General features: G+C 39.6%; 1 protein-coding gene across 2 annotated transcripts in view; it reads left to right on the top strand.

Moving 5' to 3' along the window:
* Positions 1 to 15332, top strand: part of KLC4 (kinesin light chain 4) — a 370771-nt gene that overhangs the window by 131632 nt on the left and 223807 nt on the right. For both annotated transcript variants that reach the window (XM_033937472.1, XM_033937471.1), the window contains exons 6-7: positions 13313 to 13400; positions 13901 to 14002. In XM_033937472.1, coding sequence (XP_033793363.1) covers positions 13313 to 13400; positions 13901 to 14002 — 190 coding nt within the window. The remainder of the gene's footprint in view (positions 1 to 13312; positions 13401 to 13900; positions 14003 to 15332) is intronic.

Below are 15332 nucleotides of genomic sequence, written 5' to 3'. Positions count from 1 at the left end.
GTTGGAGAAAGAGGGTACATGATGGAAGGAGGGGATAAATAAAAGGAGGACACATGATGGGGAGAAAAGGATTGAGTTAGGGAAACACTGGAGGGGTGAGGGAAAGAGGTGGCAAGCTTTAGGTAGACAGTAAAAAAGGACATTGATGAGAGGGTAGTAAGAACATAATCTAGACCAGGGGTCTGCAACCTTTAAGACATAAAGAGCCACTTGGACCCGTTTTCGAAAAGAAAAAAAAACTTGGAGCCGCAAAACCATTATAAAACAAATCTAACACTGCATATATTGTTTCTTATCTTAATGTTATATACAGGATCACTAAATTGAAAATAAAATCATTTTTCCTACCTTTGCTGTTTGGTGATTTCATGAGTCTCTGGTTGCACTTTCTTCTTCTGACTGTGCATCCAATCTTTCTTCCTTTCTTTCAGCCTCCTGTATGTTTCCTCTCCTCCAGACCTCATTCTCTCCCCCAACTTTTTCTTTCTGTCTCCCTGTTCCCCCTTCTTTCTGTCTCTGTCTGCCCCCTTTCTTTCTTTCTCCGTGCCCTCGCCCCAAGCCACTCGGTTTGCTGCCACCGCCCATCGGGGAATAGCCCCCAAGCCACCGCCGTCCCAAGCTTTCCCTGCAGAAGCGTCGCGCTGACCAGCATTCCGCTCCCTGACGTCAATTCTGACGTAGGAGAGGAAGTTCCGGGCCAACAAGGCATTTCTCCTCATTCCATCCAGCCTGAGCCCCATCTCTCCTTGATCCAGCATTTCCCTTCTGTGTTTGTCAGAATTACCATTCCACCTATTTTCCAGCATCACCCTTCTTTGTGTCCATCTCACTATATCCCTATCTCACCACTTTTTCAGAATCTTCATTTGTCTCTGTCCTTGTCTTTACCCCATGTTCACCATTTGCCCTTTCAATGTCTTTATCCCCCCCCCCACTTTTTCAGCATTACTTCTATGTCTCTATTTCACCTCCTCTTCATGTCCCCTCTGTATCTCTATCCTTATTCAGTAGGTCCTGCTTACCCTTTCTCTTCTTTGTGTCACTATCTCCATTTTCAGCTTTCCCCCCCTTTTCCTTTGTTACTGCACCCTGTAGCTAGAATCTTTCCACCCTCCCTCCACTCCGGCCCAGCCCAGTATGAAATATTCCTTTTGTTTCCCTCCCCTCTCTCTTTCTCTCTCTCTTCTCCTCCCTCACCCACGAGTCCTGCATTTGGCCCTCTCCCTTCTACCTGCACCTGGCAACACCCCCCTGCTCCGCGGCTCTCTTCAGCAACTCGTCAGCAGCGGTGATCAAGACAAGCTGCCGACATCGAGGCCTTCCCTCTACGAGTCTCGCCTTTGTGGAAAAAGAAGTTGAAACAAGCGGGACTCGCAGAGGGTAGGCCCCGACGTCAGAAGCTTGTGTCGATCGCTGCTGCTGAGTTGGGCACCCCTGACTTAGAGCCATAGCGCACGAGAGAGACTCCCACGGGGATGAAAACAGCCTACCTAAATTCTGGCGATGCAGGCATGCAGCTTACAAGTCCGGCGTCGCGGCAGGAAATAGCCATGCTGAGCAGTGAGCTCAGCACATACACAGATGAAAGCCTTGCTTGCTGATTGGTCCGGCGGCACGGCGGGGCGGGGCCGCTGGACCAATCAGCAAGCAAGGCTTTCATCTGTGTACGTGCTGAGCTCACTGCTCAGCATGGCTATTTCCCGCCGCGACGCCAGACTTGTAAGCTGCATGCCTGCGTGACACACTACCGGAGCCGCGGCAAAGGTGGAAAAGAGCCGCATGCGGCTCTGGAGCCGCGGGTTGCCGACCCCCGATCTAGACAGATGCAGAAAATAAATTGAAAAGGGAAATGAGGGAAAAAAGGGAAAGGGATTGCAGAGGAGAGGTGTGGGAGAGGGAAGGAGAGGAGAGAGATGCCAGACCAATGGGGGTGAAAGGAGAGAAGGAAGGGGGAGGCATACAGTTTCTGGAAGGGGCATAGAAGGAGAGAAGATGCCATATAGGGGAAGAGAAACGGCAGACAGTGGATGGAAGGAAGAGAGTTACAAGAAGATGAGGAAAGCAGAAACCACAGAAGACAAAGGTAGAAAAAAATTTCTATTTATTTATTGCTTTAGGAGACATGTGTCACTGTTTCTGTGAAGCATTGTATGCAGAGTCCAGCTTCTTGCTGGTTCAATTTAACCTTTGTCTATGTATTTTTATTTTATCCCCCCTTTTACAAAACTGTGAAGCGTTTTTTAGCACCAGCCATGGTGGTAGCAGCTCTGATGCTCAGAATTCTATGAGCATCAGAGCTGTTACCTCCGTAGCTAAAATCCACACTACAGTTTTGTAAAAGAGGGAGGGGTTAGTTTGTGATTACATATTCCTTACTAGGCGAAGGTGTTTTCTGTGTTCTGTGTGTTCGAAAGACATGGTTTTCTGTTAGGATTGACGGTGTAGGATTGATTGGTCTGGCTTGTTTAGTTTTACAATGGGTGTATTGATGTACTGTTCACTGCAATATGTAAGATGCTGCCTTTTCCTAGGTACTCATGTGTGACTTGTGACTTGTTACTAAAAATCATGTTTTTCGTACAGATGGGGGGGGGTGCCAAAAAATGATGGGCCCCGGGTGTTACATATGCTAGGTACGCCACTGTATGTAAAGATACCAGAAAGCTGGCGAAGCAAAAACTTTAAGTAAATTGTTATTCTTCTAAGTTTTGAGTATTTAACCCTCCCACAATCTCATGGGCACTCGTTTCAAGTTTCAAGTTTATTGAGATTTTGATTTAAACGCAATATCAAATATTTTCAATGTGTATAACAAAAAATAAATTTTGGGAAATTTGAACAATAAACATACAAACATATCCATAGATGATTAAAAATACATAAGGAGTACAAGGATAAACTACATTTGTTTAAAAATGCGTCCTCCGTGCCTGCTCATAAATTTGTGGAATATGTAACTTGTCGCTCATGCATATTTTTTTTTGCACACACCTCATCAATCCTTAGAGGGAACATTGGTCAGAAAGGTTATTCAGATAAAATGATCTCCACTCTCTTGGGGTCCCAGAGGCTTTCCATGTCTCGGGCTTATATGTGTGTTTGGCATATTTTTGAGGAGTGGTATGCTACACGTGGAGTGTTTTCTTTTCGTGCCTCTTTGCCTCATATCTTGGAGTTCTTGCAGGATGGCCTGAACAGGGGCCTAGCCTAGTCTTCTCTTCGGGTTCAACTTGCAGCTTTGTCTGCGTTTCGCGGTTTGCTGCAGGGTAAACGTTTAACTTCTTTTCCGGACGTGGTTTGCTTTTTGAGGGTGGCCAAATTGCTTTGGCCTCCAGTGTGACCTTTGGTTCCGGCCTGGGATCTTAATCTGGTCCTATCCGTGCTCATGCACCCTCCCTTTGAGCCCCTGGGTTCCTGCTTGTTGAAGGATCTTACTTTCAAGGCAGTTTTCCTGGTGGCCATTACTTCTGCGAGACGCGTTTCTGAGTTGCAGGCTTTCTCTTGTGGGCCTCCCTTCCTAGAGTTTTCTAGGGAGCATGTTGTGGCCTGTTCCTTCCTTTCTGCCGAAGGTGGTCTTGCATTTTCATGTCAATCAGTTTGGTCCTCCAAGTCTTGGGTGGTCGGGAGGTCTCTTTGGAGCAGAGGCAGTTGTGCAAGTTGGATGTCTGTCGGGTTCTTCGCTCTTATGTTCGATGGACCCAGGAGTTCCGGAAGTCGGATCATCTTTTTGTCCTCGTAAGGAGGACAGTTCTTCCAAGGCTACCATTGTGCACTGGATCAAGGAGACTATCACTTCCACATACCTTCTTCAGAAGAAGCCTGTTCCGGAATTTCTCAAGGCTTATTCTACTCGGGGTCAGACAGCTTCTTGGGCTGAGTCTTCTCTGGTTTCTCCAGTAGATAGATATCTGTAAAGCCACAGTTTGGTCTTCTCAGTATTCCTTTGTGCGACACTACCGTGTGGAGGTTCAGACACGTTGGGACACGGTGTTCGGTGAGCGTGTTTTGGTGGCTTTGGTACTGGTCTGGAGAGGTGCTAAAGAAGGAGAAATTAGGTTCTTACCTGCTAATTTTCTTTCTTTTAGACTCTCCAGACCAGTACAGTCCCCACCCTGTCGGGATTTGTGTGGTGTGGTTTTTCTGTGGGTTCTAGTATTTTTATAGGGTCAGGGAGATTAAAAAGAACAGCAGCATTTTTGCCATTGATTCAGACAGGAAATAGATGCTTAAGCTTTTTTGTAAATATAAGGATGTTCCATTTATGTCAGAAGTAGTGAGAATGTATCACGTTCTACACAGAAGAGAACAGTTTCTTATTTTAGAGACCCCAGGCTCTGCAATTGGGCGCAACGTTTGTTCTGAGATATCTCTGCAAATGTGTGATGGTTTACTAAGGGAATAGATATGTATTTTTTGAACCTCAGCAGCTGTCAAAATTTATTTCTGCCAAAGGGCAAAGTATAGTTACTACATGAGACCTGCTACTTTAATATTAGCTCAATTAAGTTTATTTATTTATTTATTTATTTATATTTTTTTTTATAATTCTTTATTCATTTTTAAACTTTCAACAAGTGTACAATATAAGTAATACATAGATTTACTAACATCACTTGATAAATCTATCAAGATCATAACAAAGGTATATATATCTAAACCCTTCTTCCCCCCTCCCTTTCCATACAATTATTTAATTGAATCAATCTTTGTCATATTTCTTTTTTTTACATTTTTATTTTTTTTTTTCATTTATATAAACCCCCCCCTTTCCCTTCCAATCATAAATAATGTTAATAAAATGGTGTTTATTCATTACAAAACAATGTCAATGGCCCCCATATTTCATTAAACCTTTTATAATTTCCATTTTGTATTGCTATTGAACGTTCCATTCTATATATGTGACATAGTGAATTCCACCAGAAATTAAAATTAAGTCTTGTGTGATCTTTCCAATTTGTAGTAATATGTTGCATGGCAACTCCTGTCATAATCAATAAAAGTTTGTTATTACTTGCCGATATCTGACTCTTTTTCCTCATAGATATGCCAAATATCACAGTATCATAAGTTAATGCTACAGGATTATCTAATAAAGAATTTATTTGATCCCAGATCGAATTCCAAAAGGCTAATATATAGGGACAGAAAAATAAAAGATGATCCAAAGTCCCTACTTCAAGCTTACAATGCCAGCATCTATTAAACATTGAACTATTTAATTTTTGTAATCTAACAGGGGTCCAAAATGCTCTATGCAAAAGAAAAAACCAAGTTTGTCTCATAGATGCTGACAGTGTACATCTTATTCTCCAAGACCAAATTTGTGGCCATTGAGATGCCAAAATTTGATGATTAATCTCAATGCTCCAAATATCCCTAAGACCATTTTTAGGTTTTTTATTAACCAATTCACTAATAACTTTATACCACTGTGCGGCCTGGTGACCCAGAAAATCTGCCTGGAAGCATAAAAATTCCATGCTGTATTGAAAATTTAAAGTTTTCCATTCAGGGAACCCTGCCTGAATGGCCTGCTTCAATTGCAACCATTTATAAAATTGTGATTTATTCAGTCCAAATTTATTTTGCAATTGTGTAAACTCAAGCATTTTTCCATTTGAAATAACATCATTTAAAGTTCGTATTCCTGCATTTAACCAATGCCTCCAGACAATCTTAGTTCCGCCAATCTGAATCTTGGAGTTTAGCCATATAGATTGATTTGTCGATTTACTAATAGGAATTTCAGTTAAATTACTTACATATCTTAGAGTTTTCCATGTATCTAATAAAAGTTTATTTTCTTTATACAATCTGGGCATCTTGATACTGAGAATGTGACAAAGATGTAAAGGAGACAGGAGTCGCCATTCCAAGTATAACCAATCTGGAGTGTATTCAATGAGATCTGGGAGGACCCAATACATACCTTGACGTAAAATATAGGCCTGATGATACCTATAGAAATTTGGGAAATTTACCCCACCCTCCTTAATTGATTTCTGTAAAGATACCAAAGCAATTCTAGGTGTTTTGCCAAGCCAAACAAACTTAATAATTATTGCATTCAATTTTTTATAAAAAGAGTTCTGAAAAAATACCGGAATCATACACATTTGATAGCAAACCACAGGCAATATCATCATTTTTATGGTTTGAACTCTTCCCCACCAAGATATATGTAATGGGTTCCATTGTTCACATAATTCCGAAACCTTTTTTAATAAAAGTTTTTCATTTTCTTTTACTGTATCTTCTATTGAATTTTTAATCCAAATTCCTAAATATTTTAATCCATCCTCTTTCCATACAAAAGGAAATGAATCAAACATAGATTTTATGCAATGCACATTAAGTGAAAGAATTTCAGATTTATTCCAATTGATTTTATATCCTGAAAACATTCCAAATCTTTCAATCAATTCTAACAAACATGGTATAGTTGAACCTGGATTGCGCAAATATAATAAAATATCATCCGCATAAGCAGATAATTTGTATTCCCATTCTTTCAAGGGAATACCCTGTATCCCCTTTGTCTGATTAATAGCTATCAATAAGGGTTCTAAAACAATATCAAACAGCAAAGGAGATAATGGACATCCTTGTCTAACTCCTCTATGTAATTTAAAACTCTCAGATAAATTATTATTAATGTATAATCTTGCCATAGGGGAGCTATACAAAGTTTTAATCATTTGAACAAAACCAGGACCCACGCCAAACCAATCCAAAGTCTGATACATGAATGACCATTCTACCCTATCAAAAGCTTTTTCTGCATCTAATGAAAGAGCAAAAGCTGGTTCATTCATCATTTTAGTTAAATTTAATGTATGAAATGTCAATCTTGTATTGTTAGAAGAATGTTTGTTAGCAATGAAACCTGTTTGATGTACATCAATTATGTAAGGAAGAGCCTTTGCCAATCTTAATGCCAGTGTTTTAGCCATTAATTTTCCATCAACATTAATTAATGATATTGGCCTGTAATTTGAAACCATAGTGGGATCTTTATTTGGCTTTGGCAAAACAATCACCATAGATTCTGCCATAGTACTTTTAATACAACCTTTATTAAGTTGAAACTGATATAAATTTAGTAAATAGGGTAATAAAGAATTTTGAAATGTTTTATAGAATTCCACAGTAAAACCATCCCCACCTGGAGCGGATCCAACTCTAAGAGACTTCAATGCTGTTTCTAATTCTTTTAATGATATAGGTTCTTCTAAACTTCTTTTTATATGATCAGGAAGCTTTGGACCCTCAAGAAGATTTAAAAATTCCATACCTTTTTGAACTTTATCAATAGAAGACTCGGAAGAATACAACTCTTTGTAAAAAGCCAAAAATTGATTTAAAATGTTATTAGTTTGATTATGCATATTTCCTTTCTCATCTTTTATTGCACTTATTTTTATTCTTCTCTTTTTTGCTTTAAGATAATTTGCAAGTAAACTTCCTGCCTTATTAGATTTTCCATAATACAAGGTTTGCAGAGAAAACAAATCTTTCCTTGCCATTTTTGAAGAAATTTCATTATATTTGCCTTTAGCCTTTAATAAAGTTTGCAAATTTTCGTGATTCCAATCATCTATTAATTTGGATTCCAGCAATTTAATTTCTTTTTCCAAATCTGAAAATTGTTTAATAAGTTGTTTTTTAATATACGCAGAATAAGAAATAATATTACCTCTTATAGTAGCTTTAAATGCATCCCATAAGATTTCCGCATTAATATCTGCTGAAGTATTTATTTGGAAAAATTCCAAAATTTTTAACTTAATTTCTTCAAGAAAAGTTGAATCTGAAACCAATGTATTATCAAACCTCCATAATGATCTATTGTATTCATTATTATCTAGTGTAAGTGTAATCCACACTCCTCCATGATCAGACAAAATAATTGGATCAATGGAAGCTTGTGTCACTTGTTGCACTATGGAATTTGATACCAATATGTAATCAATTCTTGAAAAAGATTTATGAACTGGTGAGCAAAAAGAGAACTCCCGATCATTAAAATGAAGAATACGCCATATATCTTTCAAATTACAAGTATTCACCAAATTATCTAACCCTAATGATTTTATATTTTTGCTTGGTTTTTTATCCAAAAAAGGATCCATAACAGCATTAAAATCTCCAGCTACTATTAAATTAGAAGCAGCCAGTGGGAGTATTAATTTTTGTATATTAATAAAAAAATCATTTTGATTCGAGTTCGGGGCATAGATATTTAATAAAGTCAAAGTATTATTTCCCATTCTCATTTCCGCTCGTATCCATCTCCCTAAAGGATCAAAATCTATCATTTTAAATGAAGCTAAACATTTTGTGTTCACTAATATAGCCACTCCTGCCTTTTTCCCTATTGCGGGAGCGAAAAAACAGTGTTTCACCCAATTATCTTCTAGCTTTTTGGATTCAACCACTGATAAATGTGTCTCTTGAATATAATACACATCAGCCTGTTGCCTTTTTAAAAATGCTAACATTTTTTTTCTCTTTACTGGGTGATTAAGGCCATTAACATTGAGTGAAAAAATTTTAATCTCCATCAATCCAAATAATTTTTACAAAAGTTCTTCCAATTATTATATCTGAACAAAAAACTGAAATCATTTGAAATGAATAAACACCACCTTCATTTATATCTCCCAATCCAACATCTCTACCCCAATTATCAAATCCCTTTAACCCCCCTCCCATCCCTCCCTCTCCCACCCTTAATATTGGCTGATAAAACCTGGAACTGCACATACAAGACCAAGTAAAGCTAAACTAAAAGCTCTATACAGACTTCAATTATAAAACAATATTGTATGTAATAATCATATGTATTTTTATAAATAATTTATGTAATATTCTCAAAATATTAAAAAATCAAAATAAGAAACTAAATAAAGATCTTCCACTCATATTATAAATGATAAAAAAGAATGTAAAACTCTGTCTGCTAAAAGTATCAGACTTGTAAGAAACCTATAAATGAAAATTAAGCATTAATAATATATTTTCCTTTTTTTTTTTAATTATTGTTATTATTTATTTTTAAATACATATATTCCCCTTAAATATTCTCAAAGAAGCCTACTAAACCTTAAACTAGAGTCCCTTGAAAATCTTTGCTAACTGAAATCTTTTGTACTGAATTTTTATCAAAACCTCCATTAACTCATCATAACCTATGATCTAAATCTGCCACTATAAGCTCTGTATATTAATATCTTATCTTCATGAATATATTGCAATAACATATATCAGAGATTCTAATATCTTATTAAGATATGTAACAGCAAAGGAACAAATCATTTCAACTTTAAAAGTCATCCTTTGAGAAAGAGATATTAAAGGCTCACAGAGAAACAAACTGCCTTTTTCATCAACATTCCATTTCACAGTTTCCATTCAAAATAAACAGAGCCAAACTGTCAGTTAGCAGATTCTCAAATATATTAAAGATGAATAACAAATAAAATCAAATAAAAACCAAGAAGAATCAACTCCAACTCCAGGAAGTAAATAAGTCAAATTAAATTGACATCGGCTGCTCCCTTTGATTTAAAAACATTTCCAACTTCACAGGTTCATCAAAGCTCATAGTTTTGTTGTCAATAGTTATTTTCATAATCGCAGGGTATATCAGGCCAAATCTAGCTCCGATTTCTCTTAACTTTGGCCTCATGTCTAGAAATTTTTTCCTTTTATCTGCCGTTGTTTTAGCGAAATCAGGAACGATGTGAACTTTGGCATCCTGACATTTTAAATTTGCATGTTCTTTAGCCATTCTTAACACCTCTAAAACTTGCTGGTGTCTTAGCAACTTGAAAATTATGGGGCGAGGACCTTTTAAAGTATCCAGTCTTTTCACTGGTATGCGATGTGCACGTTCAACTTCTATCGGGTAATTAGATTTGAGGGGCAGGACTTTCATCAAAAAATTTTCCACAAATGAAACCGGATTATTTTTCTCCACCCCTTCCGGTACGCCCAAAAGTCTCAAATTACTCCGTCTCATGCGATTCTGGCAATCCTCGACTTCCCTGGTGAGTGTAAAGATTTTTTCTCTGTCCAGTTTATATTGCCTTTTTTCTGCTTCAAAACTGTCCATTCTCATTTCCATTTTTGTTGTTTTAATCTCCAGCACTTCTGTTCTTTTATTTAAAGTCATTACTTCTTCCTGTATTTCATCCAGCTTTTTGGCGTTTTTTAGAAGAATTTCTTTTATCTCTTGTATTTCTTTCCAGAAATCAATGTCACTTTTCTCTCTTGACAACGGACACTTTGAGGGTGTTGCCGGCTCTGGCTTAGATCTCTTAACACTGCCGGTATTAGAAATCCCCATTTCAGACTTGTTTTGTTTTCCTGAAGCCATCACGTTGTATTTTCCTTCGTTTCTTCAGTTAAAATGAAAATTTTATTTCAGTATTTTATGTCATTAATGTCTGTATGTACAGAGCCTCTGCTCTACCCGACCATCCTCGTGCACTCCCAAGCCACGCCCCCCTGCACTCCCAAGCCACGCTCAATTAAGTTTAAGTTCAGAGCCCATTCAGCCACATCTTTATTTTCCTTTGTATAATTTCCAGTGAAATATTTCAGTCAAATTCACAGCTTTAGATTTCCTATATTGTGGACTAACTATATAGAAATTATATATAGATTTCGTCCATCGGGCACTGCAAAACCATGCCGAAACAGATAATGTAGAGGTAATGTGGCCAATTCTGAAATCAACCTTACACGAAACAACCAACCGCTACGTCAAATCAGTAAGTAAACGGCGAAGAAACAATAGACCACAGTGGTTCTCTGCGGAGATCTCAGACCTCATAAAAAAGAAGAAAAGAGCGTTCATCTTCTACAAACAATCAGGGAAGCGAGAATCCAAGGAAGACTATCTGGCAAAGTCAAAAGCGGTCAAAACGGCAGTTAGGGAGGCCAAACTCCGAATAGAGGAGAACCTTGCGAAGAACATCAAGAAGGGCGATAAATCCTTCTTCCGGTATATTAGTGACAGAAAAAGAAACACAGATGGGATAATACGCCTTAGGAAACCCAACGGGAACTATGTAGAATTGGACTCCGACAAAGCCAACTTTTAAATGAATACTTCTGCTCGGTCTTCACTTGCGAGGCGCCGGGATCCGGCCCTCAGCTGCCGACGAAGGAAAACTTGGAAGACCCGTTTTGAAATTTCGAGTTTACACTCAGCAGTGTCTACGAGGAGCTATCAAGACTCAAGGTGAACAAAGCTATGGGACCGGACAAACTACACCCCAGGGTGCTCAGGGAGTTGAGTGACGTCCTGGCGGAACTGTTATCCGCGCTCTTCAATCTTTCCCTAAGTACAGGAAGAGTCCTGTTGGATTGGAAAATGTCTAACGTCATTCCATTCCACAAAAAGAGATGCAGGACGGAGGCTGAGAATTATAGACTGGTGAGTCTCACATCGATAGTGAGTAAACTTATGGAAATACTAATCAAACACCAATTGGATACGATCCTGAACGAGGAGAATCTACGAGATCCCCATCAACATGGTTTTACAAAAGGAAGGTCCTGCCAATCAAATCTGATCAGCTTCTTTGACTGGGTAACAAGAAAGCTGGATATAGGGGAGTCCCTGGACGTCGTGTACTTGGACTTCAGCAAAGCGTTTGATAGTGTCCCACACCGCAGGTTATTGAGCAAGATGGGTTCGATGGGACTGGGTGAAACATTAACCGCATGGGTTAGGGACTGGCTTAGAGGTAGACTTCAGAGGGTAGTGGTAAACGGTACTCTCTCCGATACGACGGAGGTGATCAACGGAGTGATCAGGGCTCGGTCTTGGGTCCGATCCTATTTAACATCTTCGTAAGAGACTTGGCTGAGGAGCTTCGAGGTAAAATTACATTATTCGCCGATGACGCCAAACTATGCAACATAGTAGGCAACCGCACAACAGATGAAAGCACAGTGCCCGACAAAAGCTCAATGCCCGACAGTATGACACAGGACCTACTCCTGCTGGAGCATTGGTCAAAGACTTGGCAACTAAGTTTCAATACCAAAAAATGCAAGGTCATGCACCTTGGTGGCAAAAATCCATGCAGGACTTACTCCCTAAATGGTGAGATCCTAGCAAGGACTGTAGCAGAACATGACTTGGGGGTGATCATTAGCGAAGACATGAAGACTGCCAATCAAGTGGAGAAAGCTTCATCCAGGGCTAGACAAATCATGGGCTGTATCCGTATAAGTTTCGTCAGCCGTAAGCCTGAGGTCATAATGCCGTTGTACAGATCCATGGTGAGACCCCATCTGGAATACTGTGTACAATTCTGGAAGCCGCATTATCAAAAAGATGTGCGGAGAGTTGAGTCGGTTCAGCGAATGGCCACCAGGATGGTCTCAGGACTCAAGGATCTCCCGTATGAGGAAAGACTGGGTAAGTTGCAGCTGTACTCACTCGAGGAACGCAGAGAGAGGGGAGACATGATCGAACGTTCAAATATGTCACAGACCGTATCGAGGTGGAAGAGGATCTCTTTTTCCTTAAAGGACCCATGGCAACAAGAGGGCATCCGTTGAAAATCAGGGGTGGGAAATTTCATAGCAACACCAGAAAATATTTCTTCACCGAAAGGGTGGTTGATCGCTGGAATAATCTTCCACAACAGGTAATTGAGGCCAGCAGCGTGCCAGATTTTAAGAAAAGATGGGATTGGCATGTGGGATCTCTTCATGGAGGTAGTTAGGGGGTGGGCCATTAGTGTGGGTAGACTAGATGGGCCGAGGCCCTTTTCTGCCGTCATGTTCTATGTTTCTATGTTAACTATACAAGCCGGCATATTTGTTTTCCTTATTAATTTGTGAATATATTGCTTGAGAAAGGCTGGTAAAACTGGCATTGTATTCTTTCTTTCTTTTTTTGACTAATATGTTTGTCAAAAAGTTAAATTATAAATAAAGAATTAAAAAAAAGAAAAAGAACAGCGGCTTTAACTCAGCTGGTGTAGCTGGCGATCTGTGGGGATGTTTTCCTGAAGGGGCTTTTTTCAATTTCCTGTTACTCCTGTTAGGGGTGTTGTTACTGTTATACATAATTAGCACTTCTTAGTTCTGCTTGGCTATTCGGCAGACTGGTTATGTGAAGGGGAAGCACAGCTACGTGTATTAAAGCCAAAAGGTTTTCTCTCAATCTCCACCTGCTGGTCATAGTGAGCTATTACCCATCAGTGAACTGTACCGGTCTGGAGAAAAGAAAGAAAATTAGCAGGTAAGAACCTAATTTCTCCATTCTCTTTTCATCTTTCAGAGATCAGAATAAGTATAAGGAAGCTGCCCATCTCTTGAATGATGCACTGTCCATTAGAGAGAAGACCCTAGGCAAGGACCATCCTGCAGTAAGTATCCCAGGCTTTCAGAGGTGTGACAAGTGCAAATGCCTAAAAAGTGTCCCTGGTGTGGTGGAGGAGATGCTCTGCTTGGAGTGCCTAGCAAATGTCCGTGGCTTGGTGATAAGTATAGTAATACTTCAAGTACCCATCAAGTAACATTTATTTATTTATTTATTCATTCATTCATTCATTCAGTTTTCTATACCGTTCTCCCAGGGGAGCTCAGAACGGTTTACATAAATTCATTCAGGTACTCAAGTATTTTTCCTGCCGGGTCTGTCCTGGTGGGCTCACAATCTATGCAATGTACTTGGGCGGTGGAGGGATTAAGTGACTTGCCCAGGGTCACAAGGAGCAGCATGGGTTTGAATCCACAACCTCAGAGTGCTGAGGCTGTAGCTTTAACCATTGCGCCACACTCTCCCCCTAGCAGGTGTACTGTTGGGGGCTTCGTAGATATCCTTGACTCTTTCCAAATCCCAACCCCTTATCGTTTCCTTCTCCAGGTTGCAGCTACATTGAATAACTTGGCTGTTCTGTATGGCAAACGAGGCAAATACAAGGAGGCGGAGCCACTGTGTAAGAGAGCGCTGGAGATCCGGGAAAAGGTAATTCTTCAGGCCAACCATCTGCTTCCCTTTCCGGATCAAAACTCATGCATAAACTGTCTAAGAAAAAGTAACGTAATGTGACTCTTCTCAGTCCAGAGTGTATGATTTCAACTCATTTAGCAATGAATATCAAAATGGAATTATTGCCAGTCCTAGAGCAGGGCTGGGCAACCTGGAGCCCCAGTAAGGTGCTGGTCGCCTATTCATTTTATTGTTTGTAGTTTTGCTTTGTGTTTTGTATTTGTTTATTTATTGCTGATTTGGTATATAATTTTGTACCCGTCCTGGGGAAGGGTGGGCTATAAATAAATAAACCAAACCATGGGAAGTATACACAGAAAATGTTCTTAACCAGAGTTTTGGCAATTTTAAATACTGTATTGCCCAAATATTTTCAGAATAGCCATTCTAGCAATTTGCTCCTGTCATTTGAAGTTACATTTTTACATTTTATTTATATAACACAGAAAGTATAAGGAGCTTAATGCATTTCCAGTTCTGACAGGATAATACTAACATTTCACATGGCCTTCTGGAAATGAAGGCACTTATGCAGTCAGGTCTGTTTGGAAAGCTATGGTGATTAAATTGGAGTTGAATCTGTTTTAGTAAGGTCCCTGCTCAGAAGAGCTTACAACCTAATTTGGAAAGAGACCAGAGGGCCGCCGCGTGAGTGGACTGCTGGACATGATGGACCACTGGTCTGATCCAGCAGTGGCAAGTCTTATGTTCTTATGTCCCTATCCCCACGACGGGCTCTGTCCCTATCCAAAAGGTTATGATTTTACATTTGTCTTTTTATTAAGGTATGACAAGGAACAATCTTCTTTACAACAGTCATTTTTAAATCACAAATAGATTAACAAAACCCCCATACCCCCTCCCTGCCCCACTTACAAGGATGCAAGAAAGGAAGGACAAAATACAACCCGCTCTGTTAACCCTAGCATACACACAGTAACGTCTCCCCTACCATTTCCAAACACCTCCTCACCCAATGGAGTCCAGACCAGCAGCATCTCCCTTGTCTTTTCCAAACCCCAGGATAAAGTATAAAACTATTTTTCCTGGGCACCAGTTGTAAATAGAATTGGAGGGGCTTCTCATTCAGGGAGTATTGCATGCACAGGCAGACTGTAGTCTGTTCTGTTCAAAACAGGGGTGAGAGACCCATGTGAGTTCATTTCAGACAGTTCCAATAACTCTGACTGCAGTGGCTCTGAGGCCTGCCTGTATTTCTCCTGTGGTAAGGGGAGTGGTGGCTAACTTTATAATCGCTGCTGTTTAAGCACTGGCCCGTGGGTTCCTCCTGAGTCCCATGACCCAC

The sequence above is a fragment of the Geotrypetes seraphini genome, chromosome 3 (assembly GCF_902459505.1).
Source record: "Geotrypetes seraphini chromosome 3, aGeoSer1.1, whole genome shotgun sequence".
Lineage (NCBI taxonomy): Eukaryota > Metazoa > Chordata > Amphibia > Gymnophiona > Dermophiidae > Geotrypetes > Geotrypetes seraphini.
The sequence above is the reverse complement of the archived record's forward strand: the minus strand, read 5'-3'. Positions and strand labels throughout refer to the sequence as shown.